We start from the raw sequence: 27,189 nt of genomic DNA on the forward strand, positions 1-27,189 counted from the left end.
AACACTTTGGGGCAAATAAAGATAAAGATACTGACATATGAAAAGTTTTCTTCACAGAAAGCAAACATATCTTCTCTTTTTCTTTCTCGCTTCTCCTTTTTTTTCATCTTTACAGACTGTGAATCTGAGGCCGACATCGTGGTCCAAACCAACACTTTCACAGCTACCAAATGATATAAACAGATTTCATGTGCTGTGGCTGGAGCCTCGCTAAAACAGGGTTCAGGGAGGTTTGACGTCTGTGTGTGAGTGCGAGAGCATGTGTGTATGTGTGAAGGCAAAACGGAAAAGTGAGGACACTTTTTCACCCCTCTTCAAAGAAATGTTTGAGGGTTTGGACTCATTTTTTAGGGTTAAGATTAGGTTCAGCGCTATGTTAAAGTTGGGGTAAGGAACTGACTTGTTAAGGTTAGCATAAGGGGCTAGGGAACGCAACAGGTCCTCATAAAGATAGCCATACATGTGTGTGTAAGTGTGTGTGTGTGTGAGTGTGCATGTGTGTAAGATAAAGTGGCAGGCAGAGTGCAGTGCCAGCACTAACACCGGGGCCTCAGCCAGGATGAAAGGAGCTGTCACGACGGCTCACGGAGGAAAAGAGGAAAAATCCATCCATCCACACTCCTCTCCTCTACATTTATCCTCCTCCCCTCTCTCTGCGACTTTTATGGTTCTGCTTTTAAATTCATACAAGTTATTATTATTATTATTATTATTATTATGTTATTTTTTTTTTAAAGGCAACCACTATTCTTCACACCCAGGACACCACAGAGCACGTCCTAAGTATATTTACTTTGCTGTATGTTTTCCATTTCTCTCTCTCACAAAAGAAAATCGCCATCCAGAATGTAAGTTACAGCAAATGTACTGTGCCATAACATTTCTTAAACATATTCCCAGAACTAATAAGGTCAATTGAATGTGCCTGAGTGGAGCTAAACCCATAATGACTTGTGTATCCTGAAATACTTTGCTTTAGTGATCGACATCAAAAGAGGGTTCAGTGAAAGACCTTCTTTCATTTGGCCTGGCTAAAGCTGCCAGCCTTGTAGGACCGAGTGTGTGTGTAAGAAAGTAAGTGTGTGTGTGTGTGTGTGTGTGTACATGCATTGAGGGGTAAGTAGGGTGGGGCAGGGGTTAGACTTTGACAGGTCAGTGATCAAAACCCATGATTGGAGGGGGAGCAGGTAACAAACTGAGTAAGGGGGGACTCAGGTATCAGCAGCTGTCAATCTTTGTGTGTGCGTGTGCTTGTAGTGCACACACACCTCTCTGACCATGCACAGTGTGTGTGTGTTTGCTCTTTCGAATGTACAGGTTCCATCAACAAATAGAAACCCCTGGACTCCAAAACAAGTCCATGTCTGTCTGCTCAACTGTCAGCATAGTTAAGACATGCATGCCGCCTCAATACTGCACACACTGCCTGAGTGCTGTGCAGCATCACTCCAACACAGTGCACTCTGCAAAGGCAGAGGGTGCACACCGAAATATGTATTTTGACTGTATTTGATTATGCTCATAATATTTTCTTGAAAACGACTCGGCCTTTTGCATCTTTTCAGTAAAAAGGGAGTAAAAAGCTCTTCAGTGTGTTTTTATTTCTGTAACAGCAACGAAAAAAGAGCCAGTACAGAAGAGAGCAGGCATCAGTGGCAGTGATTTAGTCAGATCATAAAAGAATGAGCTATGGTTGAGGTGGGATGGAAAGCAGCTGTAAGCAGACTAAAGCAACTTCAATAGCATGTCCTATATCTAAATTACTAATTGGATGTGCAAAATGGTCAGCTGAGGCATCAGATGGCAGCTTTTAATAGTTTTTGATATGTTCAAAGGCTGCGATAAGGAATCAGCTGTATCACATGGTGTGTGCACATTCCCAGGTGAGCTACCAAAGTTAAAACAGCTCCTTGATATAACACCCAAAACCTGTTCAAGCAGTTGCACCTGACCTTCACTTAACCTACAAACAAACGGAGGCGTTCTCACATAGAAATACAACAAATGTAACAGCTGTCTATAAACTTACACATCCACCAGCCAGGATCTCAGCAGCCAGCGGGACTGTACCGTCCTTCTGTCTGGTCTTTCCACGCACAAAATCATTCACCTAGAGACACAAAATGTATGCTTTAGAACATAATACAACACAATAACACAATAATCAGCAGACACAGTTGAAGCCATATGTTTTTAGACAGTGACAATGAGTTTGTCAAGTTGCCATTATACATGACCACAGTGGTTTATAAATCAAACAGTCAACATGTGATAGAAGTCCTGACTTTCAGCTTTAATTCATAGGGTTTAACCAAATTTTTGGATTAACTGATCAGTTTTGCAGCATTTGGCTGAACTTGAGCAGAGAGTACCGCCCTGTACACTTCACCATTCAACCTGCTGCTTCTATCAGCAGTCACTTCATCTGTCAACACAAGTGACCCGGCTCCAATGGCCATGCCACAACATTGCCTCCATCATGTTTTACAGATGATGTCTTATGCTTTGGACTTAGAGCTGATTCTGTCCTCCGTAGCTTTTCTCCATCCCTCCTAGTTGGAGGAAACAATCGAAAGCTTTAATCCTAAGTTTGTTTTTCAGAACTATGCAGGTCTTTTTCAATGCTGCCTGTATTTCCATTCATGAAAGCATCTCTTAATATTAGATTTTAACAATAGCAAATCAAGATTTTTTCTTGACTTGGTTAGAAGTTTTGAGTCATGTTTCTTTTTCAAGGAAATGGTTCTGTGATCATTCACCCAGTTGACTTCTATAGTCTTTTGGGCCTTTGTGGTGTTGCTGAGCTGGGCAGAGCATTCACTCTTTTAAAGAATGAACTAGATTGATGATTTGGCTACTGTTAAAGGTTTTCCTATCTCTCTGATAGCGTTATTTTGGGGCATTTTTTAGCTTAATGATAGCCTCCCTCCCTCTTTGGACCTCATACTGTGTGTTTTAGTGAAGTACTACCAAATACAAGTTCAACACTTGAAATCAACTCTACTCAATTTGTCATGAAATATTGAGGGAGCAGACCTCAACTGGCCATGAAAGTCCTTGTCACTCAACTGATTTGTAAATAAAATCTGAAACAGTGAAACTTCTCCAGTTACTTTTCAACCTCTGAAAATGAGGAGTATGTATAAAAATGACTGCAATTCCTAAACAGTTTAAACAACATTTCGTTAAACTCCTTGAATTAAAGCCGAATGTCTGTACTTTTTACATCTTGCTTGATTTGAAGTCCACTGTGATCGTGTACAGAAAGTGTCTCACTCTCCAAATACTTATGGACCTAAATGTACTGACACATGCTTCAATGATGGTGCATGCCACTTAGCGTACCACAAATGTTACACTGCATGCTGTAAATGCTCCTCTGACTGACAGTTTACAAATGCAGAAAAACAGGAAGGTTAAGGAAGTAGCTATGTGTTTGAAACTATGTATCTAATTGTTTGCTTTATAAAACGATCTAAAACTCATACAATAATTTAAAGGCATTAAAGACCCTCGTGCATCTCTGCCTGAGTGAATCTGAGTGCATGTGTCTGCACGCGCTCTAACACAGCGACTTACTGTGAGCTTTATGGCTTTCTCGGGCGCCACACCCAGTAGCTGTGGTACCAGACCTATCATTAGGAAACGACAAGATGATTAGAAAAAAAGACTGCCGTGGTACCCCCACTCTCACACACACACATGCATACATATATATACATATACCACTTCCCCACGTTCCACATCAATGTGTGGCTTCCCGCTGCATGCGCCCGACCGTGCAAGATCCCCCAGACGCTAATGAAATCTATTGATGTGGAGTGTGGGGACATCAGAGTAGAAAAAAGAGAGCGAGAGAGAGAGAAGAGGATGAAGGGGCAAAGAGAGGATGAAGTGAGCGAAACTGCTTCCCAGAATAGGAAAAAAGGGCAGTGTATAAAACAAAGCCACCAAAAGTTTACGCAGACCTCAATTACAACCCAGAGTCGGGTAAAAATAAACAAAAATAATCACAACGGAGCACAATGAAACTTGGCCCCCTACCCAGTCCCAAGGCACAAATCACTCACGCTCAACCATTTGTTCAAAGTAGCACACACACTTCATAATCGAGTCCTTTGTGTGTAGTGAGGCCAAACATACACACACAAACAACCACACACACAACCATATACCCAATTTGGAAGTTGCAAGTTTTGGCTAGCCTGAAAAAGAGAAAAATCAGCAGACATGTGTTCATGAAAACAAAATATACACAACAGGTTTGTTATGGAATATTTTGACAAAGTCTTCTCCATCGTGTTTCTTTCTTGTGCCGTCCCAGCATCGCACTGTAAAGCAGTTTTGGGCCGTTAATTCCCCTCTCTTCCTTCTGAAGAATGTTTCAACAGAGAAGGCCCTTTCAACTTACATTACATAACTACAGTTTAGGTGCCAGGATACCTGTCTCGCCTTCTATCTGGAGCCAGACCTGTCTGCGTCTGTCACTTCACTCTTCATAGCCTTTGTTTCCCACAGAAATTCAAGCATTCAAGTTTCCTCTCGCGAAACCTAGTTCTGTCAATCAAAATCATAGGATTTTTTTTTAAAGCCCCACCGCCATTCCAGGAGACCTCTTTTCAATCCTCCTTTAATCTGACCCCAACAATGCAGACACTCTAACCGCAGTTTCTGAAGGCAGGGCAGGTAGTCATTACTGGTGTCGTGCCCTGGTATGTACGTACCTGCATGCCCAAGTAGTCCCCTGCATGCCTACATACTTGTGTGTGTGTAATGTGTTTGTACCGGTGTGTAGGTCTAGACGTGCGACATCACTACATCGTGACACAGGCCTCAAGGTATGTGGCTTTGCGTGTGACGTTCATTGTGCTGCTCTGAAAGTCCCCAGCCAGCCGGTAATCACTTCAAAGAAGCCAGGTCAACAGAGAGGTGAACTCACACCGCCCTCCTGTCCACCCTACACTTTTCTTCTCTCATCTTCTCTCGATTCCCTTCTCTTTCATTGTTCCTACTACTCGATTCTTCTTTGTACTCCCTCATCTCAGCCCCTCCTTTACTTTAAAAACCTGTTTTGTAGATTTGACCGCCAGTGAGTTGTTTTCCCTGAAAACCTATAGTTTTGAGGAAGGATTCGATTTACTTTAGTGTTGACTAAATGTAAAGAGCTGTTTGTTAAAACCACATAAAGTGTTTTTTAAAATACTGATAAAAGTTACGTGGAAAGTGCCTGTGATACATTTTAGTGAATGCATATGAGAGGTTCTCAACAAAGCAGCTACTTCCTGAGATGAAAAATGAAGCCAAAAATTGTAATTTCCAGCTGGCCCCAAAAACAAGTCAATCTTCATAGACTTGCATGAAAAAATACCCATCTTAACAGTATTAAAACGCATGAACAAAACAATAAAAACCAGATTTGGGAAGAATGTTGCACAGTGCAGGTCAGTGTTGGATCAATCCCGACTCCTCTAGTCTGCATAAAATACTGAACCCCGTGTTCCCCCCAACGCATCCATCAGAGTGTGTGTGGGTATGTGAATGTAAGGACCATTTTTGTGAGGTTTTGATATTTTTTTTGGTCTATTACACAATACTTTCAGTACTTACAGTAGTTCACGGATGTTTATTGTCATCAAAGAAATTAGCATTCTACCCTCTCATCCAAATATGCTAACTTCTGGCTCTAAAAGAAAAACGGGGGTCAAAATGCTAACTTTGATACTTCAAAATGTGGAGTCCAGAAACGACTGTGTCATGCCATCTTTTATAGTCTGTAGCCTTTCACATCTGACTCACCCCCACAGCTTCTGTCAGAAACCTTCTCAACACTTAATTTCAAACTCTCAGGTTACCATTTCGGTATGTTTGGTTCACTATTAAGTTCGTGTCTTTGTTTGTGTATATGTCAAGTATGAATAAATAACACTGGAGGTTCGCATGTTCTCTACATGTACGCTGACCTCGGTAAAGGCCGAAGAAGCCCTCGTAGCGCACCACCTTCTTGAAGCAGTCGAAGCTGTTCTTGTACATGAGCTCTCCCACCAGTGATCCGCTGCTCCTCTGGTTCTGCATGCGTGTCTTCACCAGATCAATGGGGTACACTGCTGTGGCACCCACAGCTGCAGAGAGCAAGACACGTTTATTTAGATGCTGAGTGTTTTTATGAAACAGATTTTTTACTCACAGTAGGTCTTATGACCATTACTGTTTCTCTCCCCATGGAAAACTGAGTGACTCACAATACCCATTATTCCATGACACATATTCCAAGACGATAAGGAATTATGTATTTACACTCACCGACCACTTCATTAGGTACACCTGTTCGACTGTTAATACATTAATCCAAACATGAGAGCAAATCAATCCTGTACACAGACATGGTTAAGACGAATGGGGAAGGAAGGTGATTTAAGTGACTTTGAGTGCAGCATGGTTGTTGATGCCGGACGTGCTGGTCAGAGTGTTTCAGAAATTGGAATTTTTAAAGTGGATCTCTAGTGTTTACAGAGAATGGTCAGAAAATGAGAAAATCTCTAGTGAGTGGCAGTTCTATGAACTAAAATGCCTTGTTGATACCAGAGGTAATAGGAGAATGGCGAGACTGCTGATAGGTAACACTAACAAACAAGGTATGCAGAAGAGCATCTCTGAATGCACAACATGTCCAGCCTTGAAGCAGATGGACTGCAGCAGCAGAAGACCACACCAGCTATCGATTCTGTGAGGAAAGGAGAGGAATTCACGCAGGCTCATCAAAGTTGGACAATAGAAGATTGGAAAAGCGTTGCCGGGTCTAATGAGTCTCGATTTCTGCTGTAGCATTTAGATGTTTAGATCAGAATTTGGTGTAAAAAACATGACACCATTGATCCATCCTGACATGTTGTAATAGTTCAGGGTGCTGGTGGTGGTTTAATAGTCTGGGGGATATTTTCTTGGCACACTTTGGGCCCCTTTAGTACCAGTTGAACATGGTTTAAATGCCATAGCCTACCTGACTTTTGTTGCTGATCACAGTATACCAATCTTCTGATGGCTGCTCCCAGCAGGATAACACACCATGTCACAAAGCTCAAATCATCTCAAACCGTTTTCTTGAACATGGCAATGACAGTTCACCGTCTCTCCACCAATGGCCTCCCCATCCACCTCAATCCAACAGGGCACTTTTACGATGTGGGGGAACAGAAGATCCACATCATGAACAGCAACTGTGTGATGCTGTCATGTCAAAATCTCTGAGGAATGTTTGCAAAGCTTGCTGAATCTGTGCCATGAAGAATTAAGGCAGTTGTGAAGGCAAAAAGGGGGACAACGCAGTACTTGGTAGGTGTACCCAAATGATGTAGCCGGTGAGTGCATTTACAGCACTGCGTAGACCACCTGCATCTTTTAATATATATGTTTTTAATTTTTGGTCCTAGTGTATTGGTAACAGTCTCAAGAGTTGCAATACAATATTTTGCCCCACTGTACTTACCTTAACCAGCATCTGTAACCCTTTCCTGTGTTTCACAACATCAAACAGAAACACTGATAAAGTGCTACACACATAGACTAAGATATGTTTATATAACTCATGGGGAATAACTTGTGCAAAGATTAGTTTGTTTCCAAGTACAAAAATACAGTGGCTTTCATTGAGACTACATTAATTATTAAGTAGAAAGACCTGTGATCTGTTTTAACAGCATAGTCTCTAAAATAATCTCAGTAAAGAACATGCAGAGCCTCATACATGTATACAAAAAGATTAAGTGGCGCATACAAATTTTTTAAATAGAAATTGTCTCAATCACCAGTGAGCTTGAGCTTGGAAGACTGAAGTTCATAAATGAATTCATAAAAGGCTCGCTGTAAGACAGACTAGAAAAGACTTGCTTGACTTAACAAATATCATGTTTTAATCTTAATGATAGTGTTTAAATAAATGTCATGTCATAACTGAAACTTGTGCACAAAGGAGTGGAACAGGTGATCTTATAAAGAAGTTGTGGCTTATATCAATAATCAAAATCTCACTATCAAACGTCATATTTCACTTAGCAATTTAATAAAGCCGACAAAAATCTTTTTCAGTACCGACTCTGTTCATTTTTATTATTGGGGGGGGTTAAAAAAAAAAAAACAAAAACTATCTGCACTGTCAGATCCCACTATAGAAAGGTGAAAAAAATGTTCTGGTAATTTGTGTGAAATGACCCTTTAAGAGCAGAGACAGAGGAGGAGGAAGGGGAAGTCTTTGGGAATAATGTTAATAAAGATGTGTTTTGAGTTGTAGTGTCTTCAGCCTGTCACGCGGACACAAACAAAAAGAACCGACCCAAGGCGACAGGCTTAATTAGAGAGAGACCGAGAAAGAAGAAGAAGGGATGATGGACCCATACCTCCTTATTAAGCTGTCTCCCTTGGGAAAGGAGGAGGAGGAGAAGGGAGGAATGAAGGAAGGGAGGAGGAAAAACAGTGGGGTGTCTGGAGCCAAACACAAGACCTGGGCACCACCCTTCACCCCCACCGTCACGTCTGTCTTCTCATCACTCACAAAGGTACAAAAGAACACACAAGAGGGTTTTCCCATGGCACGCAGAGAGGCATGAGACAGGACAGAGCGAGACTGAGCGAGTGTAGGAGACTGAAACAGAGAGACAGAGACTGAGCGAGAACAAGGAAGAGAGGGAACACTTCTCTTTAAGCAAGAGAGTGACTGTTGCTCTTGTAAGGAAAGGGCAATAGAGGGGCCATTGTCCATTCTCTCTCACCCTTTTCTTATGAGGACAGCACAGGGCGGGGGGGTAGTAGGTAGGCAGGCAAGCAAGCAGGTAGGTGGATGGATAGGTGGGTGGTGGGGTGAAGGTATGTGGGGAGCCAATGGGGCGTGACTCTTACCCCCTGCTACTGAGCCAAGAGTGAATCTGTAGATCGACTCTGCCACCTGGATAAGGATGGGGCGGGAGCCGTCGCTGCCCGAGTGCTGCCCGCGCGCAGGAGAAGAGACAATTAAGACATTAGTAAGGAAGTGAGAGAGGAGCTGAAGATGAGAGCTTGCACTACATACACCTGACAGGACAGCACACTTTAATCCCGATTCTTGTAAAACCCTGTATGCCACACACGTATTTCCACCCAGAATCCCACGCTAGTAAATCAGTCTGACAGTCTAGCACAGTTACATTTGTATACAGTACAACAGTCATTTAATAAAATAATGCTCGGGAGAAATAGAAATGGATGAGCATAACATCATTAATTACAAAGTATCCCATAAAGATATTAAGTCTCATCCTAATTATGTTTTAGTATTTTTCTGATAATAATTGTTTAGATTATGATAAAGGTGAAAAACTTGTCAAACATTTAGCTTTAAACAAATAAAATTACAAGCATGATTATCAAAACAATTACTTGCCAAACATAATTTGTTGAACTGATGTCATGTCAGGACTTAATTTTAAAAAAAGAGATCAGAGTTTTGTTTAAACTTGCAACATTAACTGCGCTAATATACCGTGCTGTGCAAAAGTCTTGAGCCACCCTTGATTTTGTTCAGTTTTGTTTCCATTGGGCCAGACTTTCTTGTCATTTTTAAAGTGCTTTTAGCTGTAGTTCTCCAGGCTGTCTGAAGTTTTTCTTTGGACATTTGCTGCTTTTTCACTCATTTTCAGTCCAGGCCTTGTACCTGACATTTTTCAGAGGAATCTTTTGTGTTTGTTAAGCCGCTAAACTCTGACCTATGGATCAATCAAATACAAAAAAGGCACCTATCTGTGGGCATGAGCTGGTGCTGTGTCCACACATATTAGATAACTTAGCAAAGAACCAATTTTAAATTGTATCTTTAGCTTGTAACAACATATATTTTGTTTCCTTTTTTTTTTTTTTTAAATATGCCAAATTACACAAGAACTGGACTGAAAATCAGTGGCAACCCAAATTGGCACAGCTTCATTTTTCAGCATGATAACAATCCCAATGCACTAAAACCATACCTGGAAATAAAAACACACATTGCTTCTCTATTCCCATGTTCCCATCAAACAGGGTTTGATCTTTGGTTTCATTCTATAATACTGGACTTATTTTTCTACGACGGTTTGAACTTTAAGAGTGTTTAAACAAGAGAGAAACGTGTGAAAATGGCGATGCTTGTCTGAGAAAAGTGTATAAAGTGTGTAGCGAGGGGTTTCACAGCCTTAAAACATCTATAATAATTGTAAAAAATACAGTTCGCTACTTTGCGGATTTCACCTATCGCAGGTTATTTTTTAAACATAACACCCGTGATAAACGAGGGAACACTGTATAATATATATCCCATCCAAATGCCTTCCAAAGTCTACCTTGACTCAAAAAATAACAAACAAAAACCAAAAAACAGTATACATATATGAGTATACATAAAAAGGTGCTCATATGATAAATGGTAAATGGCCTGCATTTGTATAGCGCTTTTATGATCTGTTAACATATCTGATACAAAGTCTGTTACTCCCTTAGATTAACTTGAATCACAAAGGTGTATTCAGTGCCACCTGAAAAAGACCTTTGTGATCATTATCACTTCACCATGCAAAGAACAGAGGAGTGGTAACAGCCACACTCCCCCATTCACCTGAGGTACCTGTTGCCTTGGCTGGTCTCCTGAGCCCTGACCACTAGACCCTGTTTGGGGGGTGGCTGCTTTTGTAGGGTTGTAGCTTTGTGTGTGTGTGCGTGTGTGTGCGTGCGTGTCTGCAGTGAGAAGGGAAGAGGTGGGGGAGTCTCTGGAACAGGGCCGCCTGTCAAACTGTACCCATGCTCCCTTCACATATCCTGCTCTTCTACTTCATGAGAAATGATTAAACGTTTCAAAACTGTCAGCATGTTTAATGGAGAAAGAGGAAACAAGTTAACAGGATATAAAGAGAGAACAACTCAAACATGTATGAGAGAGAGAGAGAGGGAGTAGATTTAAAGAAAAAAAAGAAATGGGGAAAGAAGTAGCAAAGATGAGGAGAGAGAGCTCCAGTTAACTGAGGGCCAGCCCCTGAGTCCAAACCACAAGGGCCTAAAGTGGCTCATTGTGGTGGGACTGGCGTCTGTGCAGTGCTGGGCCCCTTTGCTTTCTCCCCTTTGGCCCAAGCCTGCTCCAGTATGGCCTGGCCAAGCATCTACTGTAGTGCTGGAACCCACCAGGCAACACAGCCCTGACCAAACAGCTGGAGAAAGAAAACAGTCTTCTGCTCATCCATCTGTACGTCCTTCTTGATTTTCTTTGTTACAAATTGCTCTTATTATCCAGCTACTATAGTCAACATGAAGTATGTTTGACATTCATTAGCTCATGAGGATGGCTCTGCTTGTCTTTATTTCCATGGATTTCTTGAGTTTTGTGTGTTTGTTTTTCAAGATGTCAACCGCACGCCAGGGAGAGGCATAGCGGTGTTTTCTCTGAAGAAAGTCTTTTAAGGTTCAATTCAATGATGGGAAATTACTTAAAACTTGGTGGGAACGGCTGAAAGGGAGTAGGACTGATGAGTACTGGCCAACTTTCCATTTTTATACCTGACTAAAGTTATTTGGATCTGTTACTCCTGCATTTCACTTCTATGCTTGTTTTGGAGGATTATTTACATGCAGGCACTATCATTAACCTAAAATTGTAAATCTTCTTTATCTTTGCAGTCACATTTAGCCTAAGAGAATATATCAAAAGGGAAAGGAGCTGCCAGTGTGGAAGAGGAAACCAAACACATCAACAAGTCTTCATATTCTCTACCTGTCTCTGGACTTCAGCCAAGTTGTAGGGCAGGGCGCCCTCCTCCAGCGGAGCAATCTTCTCAATGTCCGCTAAACCAACACGTCTGGTGGAGACAGAGAAGGAGACAGAGAGTGAGAAGTTTCAAGTAACTCTCAGAGGATTATAACAATTCATCCATGTATCACCGAGCTCAAGCAAACCCGTCAGTCTGAAGTTACTCAGAGTTTAAAGACGCTACAACATCGTTTCAGATGAAAATATTGTGGCATTCACAAATCCAGACCTGTGCTTGGCATGACAGCGTTGGATAACCGACCAATAGAAAGTGATGACTCATGCTTCCTTTATCACTTCATCCAAGTATAACAAAGATATTTAATCTTTTCATGTCTCTCTATTGCATCTCTTTGACGGTCACAGAATTCCCAGGCTCAGGGAACTGGGAACGCCAAATCCTCCCCCTCCCCACTCCCTCCCCATCTCCTCTGTATATTGGGACTATTATCTCTCACATCTCCAATCAAGGGGAGTGGAGCTACTGGGCTATTAAAGTATCCCATTGCCCAGAAATAATAATCAGGTGGTTTCTCAGGCCGGGGTTAGAAATTATGAGCGTACTGGTCGGGCCGCGAGGCAGATGCAAAGGAAGTGGGGGAATGTGAGACATATACAGTTGTTTTGTGCCACGGATTACAGGGACTGAAACTGCTCCTCTTTTTTTCTTTTTTTTAGAATAAATGGGAGTTTGGTTTAGGTTCAGACTGAAAGAAGATTCCCTGGCACTGGATACATGTCTGACTCTTTTGATCCACTGCAGAGAAGTTTGACAGAGTGCTCGTCTCTCTGAGGTATGGACCCCGGGGCAAAATTTTCCCTTCAGGGTGGCAAGTTTGGAATAGTCTTAGACTGCACAAGTACTTGACTAGTTCAGCAGAGGCAAAATGGCTAAAGTATCAATTCAATTGAGTCTTCTAAACTGGTTTAATACAGCTCAAAATCACCAAATATTTTCTGCTTTTTTGTGAAATAAACATGAATTCTAGACGAAAGGAAGTACACAAGCCAGTAGTGTCAATCTAAAATATTTCAGTTTGAACACCAGCTGACCTAAAAAGTATTTAATTTTTTTACTTTTACTTTTTCATATGTTCATCTTACCCACGAGGCTCCGACAGGTCAGCCAGCTGAAAGAGGATGTCGACCTCCATGGGCGTCACCTGGCCGAACCTTTGAGCTGCCACGATAAACTCCTCTGCAGGAAAAGGCAGATTTTCCATCATGTTTTCACTAATAAAACATTTAAATATATGTAGAAGTATTTAAAACTTGATACATAGCCTCTGCCTATCTTTGTCCGGGTCACATGTAACAGTCAAGAGCCAAAATGGTGTCCCCTTGGCCAGGAAATATACTGTGTCACTTTTGTAGTGCATTTCTGGCAAACTCTACAGGGAAGCACTGTAATCACAAACTTGAACCCACAACCGGCTTGTTTCAATGTAAATAATCAGGGAGGGAGAGCTGCTCGTCTCCCTCCTCTTTGCCTCCAGTAACTTGCTGAAGGACACTTCAACATGCAGACCAGGGGAGTTGGGGATTGGACCACCAACTTTCTGATTAGTAGACAATCTAATCCGCCTCCTGAGCCACAGCCATCAGGCTAGACGGCTTCCCCTCTTTGAGCTAGGTTCGCTGGAGGTTTCTTCCTGTTAAAAGGGTGTTTTTCCTTCCCACTGTCGCCAAGTGGTTGCTCAATTCAATTCAAATTTATTTATATAGCACAAAATCACAACTACAATTGCCTCAAGCCAGTTTAGATTGTAAGCTTAAGACCCTACAATTATACAAAGAAAAGAGAGAAAACCCCAACAATCATAAGACCTCCTTTGAGCAAGCACTTTGCGACAGTGGAAAGTGCTTTCGTTTAACAGAAAGAAATCTTCAGCAGAACCAGGCTTGAGGAGGGGCGGTCATCTGCTGTGACCGGTTGGGGTTAGGGGAAGAAGACAGGACAAAGATTTGCTGTGGAAGAGAGCCAGAGATTAATAATAACTAATGATTAAATGCAGAGTGATGTATACACATAGGTGGTTATCTGATTGTTGGGGTTTCTCTCATGCCTTACAACCTAAAGCACCTTGAAGAAACTGTTGTTGTAATTTGACTCTGTAGAAATAAAATTTAACTGAATTCTAAACATCTGAGATAACAGTTCAAAAGACGCAATCACAGAGGAGTCTTAAGATGTGAATCGACAGGTAAATAAAGAGGGGAGCTTTGAGGCACGGTTTCGCTTTCACCTTCAGTGTACAACATTACATCAACATCACAGAAGACAGCACCCCAATCTGCCTGTCCACTTCGCTCTCCTAAATATCTTTACTTGTAAGCAAGTTCAGAGATTCTTCACCCACCCTACTCTTAAGACAACAGCTCTCCCTTAATGCTGTGTTCACACCACTGCTCAGGACGTGACTGGCTGCATGCCATCTTCAGTAGAAACATGGAGCTATAAGCTCACGACCTACTTGTTCCTTCAGCAGTGCAATGATGTGGTGTAGCAGTGTTTATAGTGTGAATGTAGCAATTTGTTATTTTTCTGGCTGACAAATATCATAGATAGCGAAAGCTTCTTTCACCAGATCGTTATACCAGACATACCCTTCATGGTGCAACCCTCACAGGCTTTTGTCTCCTCCCAGTCTCGGACCAGGACTCTTTCACATGTTAGACCAATATTTTAACCACTACACTATGGACCCAAAGACAATCAGTGCAGAAAGAGATTGGACTGGATGACTCAAGGCAACACAGACATCACATCTCACAGCAGAATTTGATAGTTGTTTCTCTTAAATACAAGGCTGAAATGGATGGGTGGTTAAACGATAAACACTGGACTTGGCTGCAGTGCATTATCCCTTTGTTGCTCTTGTCACTACAGAACACATATACGGAAAATCAAGTGGGTCCTCGAACTCCTCGTCTCCCTGACGAGGAGTTGGAGTTATCCGAGTTATTGTCAGTGGCTGCGTTAATGTTATGGCTCTATATGATGGATTTTTCCTTCAACTTCTGTCACTCACGGCAGCTTCCCTCTGCGAGTTGGTTGTGAGTTAAGAGTACAATGTGTCAAAGCACGCTGAAGAAATTAAAATAAAGAAATACGGCCATGGAGAGTTATGACTTTAAGACCTCTTTGAGGCAGCTTTAGCATGTCGTAACTTAAGACCTGCTCTATTGTTAAATGAAAAAGGAACAGGTTGACTGTAGGCAGGCTTACAGTGGAGGAGTCACCATTGTTTGACCTGCTTTATTCAAAGAGCAGCAGGCTGGGGTTGTGACAAAGTCGTCCTACACTGGAGCCATTCACCCCACAGAGGCTCAGCTTACCCCTGAGGCATGCTCTCTCCTTCCCTCTCTCTCTCTATCACATACACACACATCTATGAGTAAAAGCAGGTAATGCCAACAAGCATGTGAGGCAGAATAGTTACACAAGAATAAATAATTTAGGGGGGAAAAAAAGAACAATGCTGGGAAGTAGATGGTGAAAACCCTAGATAGGCATTTACCAACTTTATATTACTGCTTGATATTTAAGATATGAAAAGTCCTACTATCCCTTGCTAAGATAATCTTGGAGGCCATAAATACGCACGAAGCTGCTTTTTGATGGTAGCGTCAGCGTGCTAACATTTTCAAAATTACAATGCATCCCAAAGCAGGTTTGTTCGTCACGCTCACCGTCTGAGTTTATCACGTCAGCGTGGTCACATCTGATAGTTACCACCGAGGGAAAAATAAAAGTCATGGAATCACCAAAGTGGTTAAAGTTTAAAGGGATGAATGTTTGCACTGAAAACTTACAGCAATCCACAGTGAATTTGACTCAAAACCAAAAATGTCAAACGCAAATGTCAATGATAGCACTGAGGAAAAGTCAGGGGAACACCTAAGTCATTATCTTCATCTGAACCATGAGTGTTTCCATAAAGTTTCATGCCAATCAGTTTAATAGCAAACAGGTCTCAAACCATGACGACCTGGGATGTCTGCGCAAAAGATTTTTTGAGTCATCTCAGCCTGGACTGATTGGTGGCAGACCGAAAAAGGTCAAAAATCTGATCGCAACAATTTACGTTTTAGATCTATTGTTGGTAAGAGCCAGACATCTCTCCTCAGCTTAGGACATGTAACACTGCTGGCTTCACTGGCCTGTTAAACTGATTTATTCTGCCGTTTAGACAGACGGTCACTTTTACTACCACAGCTTCATTCAAACACTCCCATGACAATAAGCCAAAGTACTTACATAATATTATGTGTAAGACACCCAGCCGACCAAGGTCGGAATTTTCTTAACAGCGATATTCTAATAGCTGATAATTACAGAAGTCGCATCATCCAAACATACTTTAGTAAACTGATGAGACAATAATTAAAGACTAGCTTATAAACTGTTACTCTCTGTGATCCTTCATCTGTAAGAGATCAAGTACGCAGGGTGATTTGCTGTTAGATCCTGACTTACATGTCAGGTATAATTAATTATAAGTAATTAATGAAGTTACTGAAGCTGCGCCTTGTGCTTAAATGTAACTCTGTGACATAAGAATGGCTTATGAGTGTCTCACGTTGCCGTTTCATGCCACATGAATGCAATGAACTCACAACAAACTAACCAAAGTAAAAAAAAAACATTAGAAGTCTTGTTAATCCGATCTGTCAAAGACTCTGTCATTGAAGCAAAGATAAAGATTTCAACATCTAATAAATAAACTGTGGAGCAAAGTGGACAAGAGAAAAACTCGGGATGTAAAAATATGCTTGCTGACTTTGAAGAGGTCAGTATGCTCCTACAGAAACTAAAGGCACTCTGTAATGTTCATGGACAGATGTTTGTGCCAAAGCAAGAACACTTCAGACATTTTGCTGTGTGCAGAAAATGTCTGTTCAGCCATTTTTACCCGAGCGGGCAGCTTTGAGCCTTTTATGACATTAGTTTGGGTAGCATGAACCTGTGAGACCGACAGAAAGCAGGTGTCTAATGAAAAAACCTTTTTAGCCCTGCATTATAAATACATAGGGCATTGACCAAAGAAATAGAAGAGACACGATGGCAGTCTCAATCTTGTGAAAGCCAATGTGTTAATATGCAAAGTTAAAAATCACACACAACTGTTACCGGGCCGGACCAGCAGGATTGTAAGTTTGGACTTTCATGCAAAAAGAGGCTAGGGTTTTAAAAAAGCCAACATGACGCCGTCACATTAATGAAAAGGAGCGTATGTCTGAAAGGGCCTAAAGGTACACAGTCGTGACTTGTTCTGTGGCAGTGCACTGCTAGCCCAAAAAAGTGCATCTCCTATATAGGTCCCCTGTGTGCATACGCCCAAATATACGCGTACAGCTTTGTGTAGGCGTTGAGCACTGTAATGGTGTCTCTGCAAAACAGTGGCCTTGTTGCGCATAAGGAATCAATCAGGATTATTACACATGTGTGCATGCTTGGCTGTGTTAATGCATTTTAATGCTTGAGCGTTATGTGAGAAATGCTAGAGAAGCATGTGTTGCAACATGTACACAATCTTGATACATGCAGATGTGTGTGCGCTATTTGTGTGGAGCTGAGCATTCGCAGTCCCCAAGGAGGCCTTAATGACTTCGGGAGTGGAGAGTAGATAGGCGGTGGCCGTGAAGGCCTGGCTGGCTGCGGGCCACCCTGGGTCGAGCCAAGCCCAGGCCTTCGTGTACCCTTGGTGGGAACAGTTTGTAGAGTGTACGGGCTTTTGGTCTGGGTCGGGTACAGTCCACACCCCTGATAAGGCTTCAGATAGCATCATAAGGCTCCGTTAGTGGCCTGGAGCCATGTGGAGAGAGGTCAGAATGGTTTCTTAAAGACAACTAGAGCTCAAGAGGGAGTCAAAAAGAAAAAGATGGCGAAACTGAGAAAGACACTGAAAGCCATCTAGGCGCCCTGCCAAGTGCTGAAGAAAGGAATGAGAGACAGCAAGTGGGGCAAAGAAGGGGAGAGAGATTTAAAGGAACTAACCAATGGAGACAGAAAGATACATATAAAATAAGTTATGAGAAATACAACAGTATGGGTTTTTTTCAATAAAGAAAAGTGTCTTTTTTTCATTATCCTGTAGCTTTGCAACTTTGCTTTAAAGTAATTTAGACTGTGGAGTTAGGATTAAGCATATACATGCCACTTGATCTACAGGGTGTTACAACACAGAATCAAAAGCAAGGATTTTACCCACTTTTTATTCTTTGTTTTTCAAATGAAATTAGGTTTTTTCCTGTGTTCCTCAGACACTGCCAGGATGTGTAATAGACAAGACAGGCACCATCAGGGACTGTGGGCATGCAGTACGTGTGCTGGGTTGAATCCAGCGTGCCCATTTAAATGCCTCTGGGAAGGAAGTAACCCAAACAAAAACAAGTCTCCAAGCCCTGTACAACGCACATGGACATACCTATCTGGAAAGCATATTACTGTGCATGTGGTGCATACTTACATTTGTTTTGTGACTGTGGTCTGTATTATATAAATGTGAATCTGCTTTTTTTTGCCATCTCAGTTATAATAGGTATGAGTTATATATACAGGGAGGGGAGTGGGAAGTTCTCCCTGGGTACCTTTGGTGACTTCCACATCTCGGCGGTGGCCAGCCAGAGTGCTGTAGATCTTTCTAATCAGCTCCATATTGTTGAGCAGCGAGTTGAAGCCGTTGAAGTAGGAGAAGCTGACCTGATGAGACGTGCTACCCCCTGCAACCTGGGCAAGAAAGAAGAGGGGTACTTTAACAAGCAACCAAATAAGAAAAATAAACTTCAACACAGCCGTGCATCTGGATGTTACTGTTATGAAAATACACAGAGTAAAACATGGTGGCTAATTAGCCGCGTTCCTCTCTAGCATTTCTCCACAGGGAGAAGCAAACTTGTTTCACCCGCTACTTTTTCCATCACATGATGCGCACTCTCAGGGAGTTTAATTAACTTTCTTTATGAGATGGAGGAAGTGGTAAAAGAAAAGAAAATAGAAAAAAAAAAAAGGTAACAGATTAAAAATAGATGCCGGGCTCTAGAGGACATTCCAGGCTGCCCACAACCTCTTTTACGCGAACCACGATCCCATCTTTATTAAATGAGGCTCTCAGAGGCTTAGAGGAGCAGCTCTAAATGCTGTATGTTTAAAAAAAAAAAATTTGCGTTCAAGTACGACTACTGTAGGGTACTGTTGAGTTACAGGATCACTGCGACTGTGCTGGCCTGAAGGGTTAAGTGAGGAGAAAATGTTGAGCTTCCTTTCACTAGATGGCACTGTTTGCTTTACAGACGCATTCAGAGAGGTCGCCTGCTGCTCAACATGGTTGCAACAAGGGAGGGAAGCTCTGGCTTAGGTGAAACTGCTGTAACAAGGGAGACACTTTTGCATCTGTTCATATCTGTGAGTGTACAGACTTGGATCTTCCCACAGTGGAGAGAGGAGAATGGTATTTTGGTGAAAAAGAGTGAGGCGCTAATCAATTACCATGTTTGGTGAGTGAATTAAAGGTTGCCGTCTCACTGCCTGTGCTCTGCCATGATACCGCCTTTAATGTGTCTGCAGTGTTTATGAGGTTTTGTGATACATGTGTGCGTATGTGTGTGTGTACGTGTGGGAGCGCGCGTGCATGACAGTTTACTAACAGCACACCAAGATGTCTGGTCGGTGAGGTAAACACAGCAGAGAAAATGACAGAGTCTACAAGGTGTTTATGAAATGGGGCAAGACATGGACGCAGACACAAGACGCACACGCGCGCAACGAAAACACTAACACGCAGAAAGAAAAGACAAGAGGCAAAAAAAGGACAAACATCTCGGAGTTCAAAACAAACAGAGAGCCCGCACAGGCGCACACACACAAACACACACACGCGCACACAGGCAGAGATGATGGACTGTAAAGCTCCAGTCTCCATCTATCTCTATCTTCCCCATTCAGCTCTCCTGCTTGGCTTTGACACTGCCAGAGAGGTTAGACTTAATGACATGTTGGGAGGGAGAGAGAGACACACGGGGAAGGGAGGGAGAGGGGAAGGGAGAGATAGAGGGGCGGCTGAGAGAGAGGAAAGAAAAAAGGAAAGGAGGGAGGAAGAGAGAAAGAGAGCAAGGGACGGATGAGCGGTAGCAGGGGAAAAAAAGGTAAAGGGGAAGAAGAGTGAGAGATGGCCAGAAGAGGAAAAGAGAAAGCCACAGTGTTTGATTTGTGGGGCTGTGAGAAAAGAGAGAAGAAAAAAAAAAGCACAAGAAATAAGTGGTGAGATAGAAGAAAAGAATCTTGACTTTACCTCTTTTACGGAGAATACAGTAATGACAGGCTGCTTTGGCTTGCTTGCTGACTTCAGCAACCAAATCATCATATAGTGCATATGAGCTGACAATACCGTGCATGCTTCTGCATCCAAAGCGTGCATCATTGCACATTTGGAATTTATCACGACATTTAGAATGACTTATTTAAAGATATGCATACATGAATAATCTATGAATGAGAAAAAAAATGCATCGTGGTGGATAAAAAAAGCCTAATTTTTCCAATTGGTGCTGCTATGGAACACCTGATGCATCCAACCTTTTATTGTTTTAACATATCATGACTGAGATAGTTTCCAAGGGACAGCATTGACTTGCTATTTTTAACCAACCTGACTTTGTGGCTCTTGTGGACGACAGTAAAACAAATAGACGAGAAAACCACAGAGCCAAAAAAAATAAAAAAGGAAAAAAAGAAAAACCCACCGCCACGAGGCATTCCTCTACGAAGGGTGTGAGCATGTGCGGCCGAATGGTAACCATGATGTCCCTGAAGTCCAGCGCTGAGATGGAGCCGCTGTGGGCTTGGTCACGCTGGATGAAAGCCTGGCGCGCGTGTTCCAGCTGCATCTCCTGCGGAGGGGAGAGGTGAGGAGGAAGGAGGGGAGGCAAGGTGTTAGTGCGTACACTAAATTGATATTATTGTGCACATATGTGGGTCAGACACCTCTTTGAGTTGCCTTTATAAATTAAAATTCCACATAAACACTTATGCATAACGACACAGCATTTGCTTTCATGGTCCCCCACAGTGCCATCTGCCCCTCACCCCCTCCATCACTACTCTCAGTGTTTAGCCAGGCTTTAGCCTCGTCTCCTCTCCCCCAGCACAGTGGCTTGCCTACTGTGAGGCGTCGCTTGGGCTTTTCACACTCTCCCTAAATCCATATTAAACCCACTTGAGGGAGAAACATACAAACACACACACACACACACACACACACACACACACACACACACACACACACACACACACACACAAAGACACACACTGGGGCAAGACAGCTAATCGCCCAACTGCTCACTTTGTCTCTCTTCATGCACACACACACACAAACGCACAATAGGTCCAGAGGGACAACAGCAGGCTGTGGTGGGGACAGATCCCACAAGGCCTTTGAAAATTAGCAGCCATTATCAGTACCTGCAACCACAAGTCTACAGAGAGAGGCTGTAAACAAACCGCTGACATCAATGCTTCCTCTATCTATCAGCAAAAGACGGGGATTTCAGGCCAATAAAAAAACAAAAAAAACAGCAAGATAAAGCTAGCTGGTGAGCGTCTGACTCACCTGCGGTGTATGAAGGCCTTCAGGTCAAAAATCATATGAAGGCAAAAAAAAGAAAAAGACAATGAGCCTGATGTATTTTTGTGCATGAGGTTTCTGACACATTACAAGACCTCAGGAAAGTGCATATGCAGGGAATGCACCGGGTTATTTTGGTGCTCAAAAAGAGGTTTTTAGTCAGAGCCAAAGGAAAAATCAACAGCCTCTTAAAATGAGTTTTTAGCTTGTTTTAATTGGAGTTTTATTTACTCATAGACAAAAGGTATTTTTGTTTTTCAAATATATTAAAAATAATACACAAAAAAATCATAGATTTACTGTTAAATAACGTAGCTGAACACAGACTCGCTGGCTTTACTGTGTATGGGTTAATTACTGTCTCATCCCACCAAAACTGGTCAGTTTTCTAATAAAGCTGAACATGTTCACAGTGTCAAGATCCTAACACATGCTTTTTATTCATATTATGCATAATAACTGCTAAGAAAAAAATAAGACAGCTGATTAACCAATAATAAAAATACATGTTTCAGCTGCAGAGCTACATATATGTAAAGAAACAATCAAATTGAAGTGTCAAGTGAATTTTCTTGATATTTACTTGAATATTATAAAATTAAGAAAGATTTTTGAATTACATTTCTTAAAGTATTAGGACTGGCTAACAATATTTGTACAGCAAGAAAGTAAAAATTAAGATTTAAATAAATGAATATCAATTTTTTTTAAAGTCACGCTGGACAAAACATATGGGGGGGCGATTAAATCTTGAACATGCACGTTATTCAGCTGATTGATTCAGATGTTATTGTTGTTAAGAGAACTCTTAAAAAAAAGGTATAACCACAACACAAAAACCTATGAGACTATGACTTATTGTTGTGTTGAATTTTTGAGTGATATTTCGCTGACAGCATAACCGATCGAACTCTAAAATCGAGGCGCCCGAGAGAAACGACTGGGGAAGAGTGACATTTACACAAAGCTGAGTGGAGACCGGAGGGGAGTAAGAATAGACATTGCAACAAAAGAGCTAGATTTGCAAAAAAAAAAAAAGAAGAAGAAGAAGAAGAGGAAGAAGAAGAAAAAAAGCAGCTAATGTAGCAGGCATGTGTCAGTATCACCTATGAGCACAGCAGGGGCTCTGGAGAGTGCATAAGTGAGTGGAAAGCAAGGAAATGAAGAGAGATTGACGCATGTAAACACTTCCAAAGTAAATAAGGTGAGATATTTTAGTGTCAGCATCCTGAGTGTCGTGACTCACTTCTCTGGTCGGTTGTGAGTAGGTCAAAACACTTTGGTAAGACATAAACTGGGAAGAGAAAAAGATTTGGGGAGGGGGAGGGGAGCCGAATATCTTCAATCAAAACAAAAACAACAAAAAAAAACGGGACTGAAAAAGCGTTTCATTTTGCATGCATGACTGTGTCTCTCTTAACATCGCAGGAAACACTGATCTGTGCGTTTGTGTCCATCTGTACATGAAAGAAGAAGAAGAAGACAAAAATTAGATCCCATTTCTCTTCAGTCCCGAGTCTGAAAAGCCACACGCCAACCACACAGAGCAACAAAACAACTGCGGTGCAGGCAATGGAGAAGTTTATAGTCTCGGCCTCCTAAAATCTTAACTTGTAACTGTGCGAGTGTTTCTGGGACGTGGTTTTTATTTGGGAGGGGAGCAAGGAAGGCAGACATAAAGCTGGGGGCTTAAGACACCCAGGGAGAGACTGTCAAGGCATTCCTAGTAGCTTTAATTGCCCTTGGACAAGAATAAAAACATATGACAACCCACCTCTGTTTCTGTTTGTTTTCAATGGCTGGGATTCCTTTTTCAAAACTTAAACAACAGAAATGAGCAGAGCGGAATTGCTCCTCTCTCATTCCCCAAGCAAGCTTCTAAACGGCACCAAAAAATGTGAGTAAAAGTTATCAAAGTTATCGGAGGAAGAAGCACAACGGTTCATTTAAACGTGTGCCAGTGATGTTAAGGGCTGCCCACTGATTCTTGGTCGAGTCAAACATATAATTGGGGCTTTTAAAAATCTGAGTAATGCCAACAATTCACTTTTTGAGTGCTTAGGAAAGAAGTGGGACATGTGGTGTCCCCTTCACGTAATTCAAGCCCTTTACTTGCCAGAATTTATAATATGAGCTACTATGTGCCACTTCTCTGGACATCGGCAATACCGCTGCCAGGGACAACAGCACGCTGACAGTGCGAGCCGAGCCTTGGCCGGCGTCCATGTGTGAGACGGGAAAAATGCATGTAATTGGTGAGAATCTCTGGCTTCCATCAAGACAGTAATTGGCCAGAGAGAGCCCTTGTGAGAAATATGCGGCGCAAACGTTTTCCCCGATAATCCCATCTTGTGAGCATCTGGCAGTGGCGTGGTTACAATGGCAGAAAAACACAATAAACACATGCATGTATGGCAGGAAGAGGTGGAGGGAATAAAGGATGAGAACATTTTTTTGGGAAGGCGGGACAAGGGTGGGTGGGAATGGATGTTAGGGAATTAGAGAAATACACAATATGATGTGCGGGTTGGTGTTCCCAACTTTGAGAACTTTTATAGTTGCACAGTGTACTTTGGGATTAAATTTAACTATCTCTCTATTAATAAGTGTGTTGTAACATAACAGCATAACAGCAAACTGAAAGTATGATGCAATTGCACAGATTTGAATTTTGAGTGAAGAAATGCTGTTTTTCATCACCGTAGCTGACAACACGCTAATAACGCAGGGAGCAAATATTGCTGGAGGCTTAATACTACAAGTTACAGTTATAATAAAAAAGAAAAACATGATTAAAAACCAACATGACGCGGTAATGGGACCTCGAGGTTTAAATATGTACTGTGGATTTTTACAAGTATCAGCAGACCAGCAGAAAAGGAGTAACACAAACTTCACTTTCTTCTGTCGTTTATTAAGGCATTTATCAAAAGCTATGAAAAATGATCAAACGCAGACAGCATGAGCAGGAAACGTGCATTTCATAGTTGAGCAATGAGTGCGGCTGGCTGCGAGCCTGCTGCTGTGAGGAGCTGGAAACCACTGACTGAGTGACTGGGAGAGAACTGGGCATGCTGTCAATGCAAAGTACAGCATCTACTGGCCGCAACGCCACACAGCTGCACTCCCGCGCGCACACAGGCAAAAACAAGCATACGCAAATACGCAAACACTGAAGTAAACACGAGGCATGCGTGCTGATGCTTACACGTACAGTACAGTAGAGACAGTGTGAGATAAGGACAGATTTCGTACGTGGAACCGCAGTTATGCAGAGACACTGCTCTGCGCTTATAACAATGTCCCAATATCCATCTGCTGCTGCCCGCTGTGTTTAAGCCATCTGGTCCAAGTTAAGTGTAATATAAAAAGCTCATTCAGATACATGGTGAGTGTGGATGCAAACTTGGCACAGCTCAGGCCCTCCCTCTCTCCCACCAGCTCCACCACCTCTCCCCTGCTTAGCCCCGATTTAAGTCTAGACATCATATTGGAAAATGGCTCACACGCCACAAATACACTAGGAATATTCCAACTGTACTACACTATTTATGGAGGCCGAAATGTGTCTCTACCTGCTTCAGAATAGGCGGAATGGAGTAATGCTACGTGCACGTCAGCTAATGGAAAACAAATGCAGAAAATGTCCCAAAAGCATAACCTCAGTGTTTCATTAACGACTAATCTGGACAATGTGGAGGACTGTGCTGGAGAGGGATAGAACCAGCAAAAACCCCCAAAAAACCCTAAAAACATGTGACTGTGTGTTAGTGTGTCCAAGCATAGACAAAGAAAATACAGTTACATGATGACAGAAGTGTAAGACAAAGTGTACATGTGCATAAATCAGTTGGTGCAGATTTATTGCCTACTCTTTGATGGAAATAAGACAGTTAGACAAAAAAGGGAAAACCCAATATAAAGAATGTGATTTCATATCAGCCAAGCAGACAAAGAGTGCAGGAGCTCGGCATGAAACCTACCAGGAGAAACTGGGTGAACTCTCCGTAGCTGAGCTGCTTGTTCCTCTTGGTGCCAAAGTGCAGCCGTATAAACTCACAGTTCCAGTTGAAGGGGATGTGCTGGTGGATGGTGGTCTGGCCAAAAACCTGCTTCACATCCTCTACAGAGAAGACAATAAATGAGATAAAACATTATTTGTAATATTATTTATTTCCTCCATTAACAAGATGCAATAAGTTGATCCTGCAGACCATTGATATTACAATAACAATGTTATTTATCATCATTAGTATATTGTTACTTAACCTTTGCAAGTGCTCAGGCCAAAATCTAACTATATTCTGTGGATTAGGTCCATCTGTAACTATAGCAACTCCATGGAGTAGTGGTGAACAAATTCACCCCTTTCTAGTGCCGGTCCCAAGCCCGAAGATCTGTGCCAAAACAAATATGTGGATCTACCCACTGTGGTGACCTCTTGGGAAATAAGGGAGAAGCTGATAGTGTTTGGGTTCATCTGTGAATATGTGTCATTTTCTAACCAGCTCATATTTTACAAGTGAAATCCTAAATGCTCTCATGTAAATGTAGGAGTTAAAAAATACAAAGTTTGAAACAGCAAAGATGGTAGTAGAAGTTTAATTTGCGAAAACTGCACGTTTGTGCAAATTTTTCACATCTGACTGCTGAGTGTAAACATGCAGCTTTTATGTCCTGGTGTCCACTGAAAGAGAAGTCAAGTCAATACAGAGAAATTTCAACCTAATGTGCGCTAACTATTGCATGTTCCAGATGACAATAAAGTAGTTCTTCTTCTTCTTCTTCAAAATAACTGCCCATACAAGTTTCAGTATGGCTGCCAAGAGGCGAGACTCGCTCTAGAATAACTTTGATAACATGGAAGCACTTAAGCACAAGTGCCTTTGACTTTTAAAGAAACTTGGTAAATGAACCTTGCTCTGCTGCCCTATTGACTTCTTGTAAAACAGAGACTATTTAAACGAAATGCACCAACCAGCGAGGCAAAGCAAAAGCAAACCAGCTTTTCCTCGAACCTTTAACAATTACAGATCACACCGCACTTTTAAGGCTAATGGCCGTGCGTCGTATGAGGCCTCCATTAAATAAAAATCCATCCACGCTTTCTTCCTGTTCAGGTTTTTAGTTTGCTCTAATTAAGACCTCAAATCTGAATGCTGCAAAGTCGTGTGAGTCAAGCCTTAACAAATAGCATGTGTTTCCTGACTTCTGGTTAACATTAGTAATTATTTGATTTCCCCCCCTCCAAAATAAATAAATAAATAACATAAAAAATGTGCAATTGTTGCTGACAAAATGTCAACGTCAATCTCGCGAACACAATTCTGCTCTGATTGAGACTTAAGTTCCCCTAAATCAGTGGTGAATGACACATGGCAGAACTTGTTTGAGCTGTGTAGGCTCTGTATTGAGAAGGAAAGGCTTTTCTTCTCACTTATGTTCCTCTGCCTGAACCCTCTAAGCCTCTGCAGCCAGTGGAGTGGAGAGACACTGAACATGAGTCCTAAATTACAGCCTTACTAAAGAAACAAAAACAAACCAATAGAGCGACCTGTTTCTTATTACCAAACAGGCTGCGCTGAAGGAGTGGAGAAAGGAAAAAGGAGGAAAGAAACTATTTTTTTTCCTTTTTTCTTTCTTTTTTTTTTTTTACAGAAAGGGAGGGAAATAGAGAGTGAGTGAGTGAGAGAGAGGGAGAGAAAAGAAAGGTAATATTTACTTCAGCCCAGCATTACCTTCTGAAGGAAGACAGCTTGTGTGTGTGTA

General features: G+C 41.9%; 1 protein-coding gene across 4 annotated transcripts in view; it reads right to left on the reverse strand.

Moving 5' to 3' along the window:
- Positions 1-27,189, reverse strand: part of slc25a13 (solute carrier family 25 member 13) — a 51,325-nt gene that overhangs the window by 13,358 nt on the left and 10,778 nt on the right. For all 4 annotated transcript variants that reach the window (XM_019350516.2, XM_025902202.1, XM_019350518.2 and 1 more), the window contains 9 exons: positions 25,404-25,543; positions 20,540-20,686; positions 18,389-18,527; positions 12,899-12,992; positions 11,759-11,843; positions 8,890-8,974; positions 5,961-6,119; positions 3,580-3,632; positions 2,030-2,110 (listed from right to left, as the gene is read on the reverse strand). In XM_019350516.2, coding sequence (XP_019206061.1) covers positions 2,030-2,110; positions 3,580-3,632; positions 5,961-6,119; positions 8,890-8,974; positions 11,759-11,843; positions 12,899-12,992; positions 18,389-18,527; positions 20,540-20,686; positions 25,404-25,543 — 983 coding nt within the window. The remainder of the gene's footprint in view (positions 1-2,029; positions 2,111-3,579; positions 3,633-5,960; positions 6,120-8,889; positions 8,975-11,758; positions 11,844-12,898; positions 12,993-18,388; positions 18,528-20,539; positions 20,687-25,403; positions 25,544-27,189) is intronic.

This window comes from Oreochromis niloticus, linkage group LG22 (assembly GCF_001858045.2).
Source record: "Oreochromis niloticus isolate F11D_XX linkage group LG22, O_niloticus_UMD_NMBU, whole genome shotgun sequence".
Taxonomy (NCBI): domain Eukaryota; kingdom Metazoa; phylum Chordata; class Actinopteri; order Cichliformes; family Cichlidae; genus Oreochromis; species Oreochromis niloticus.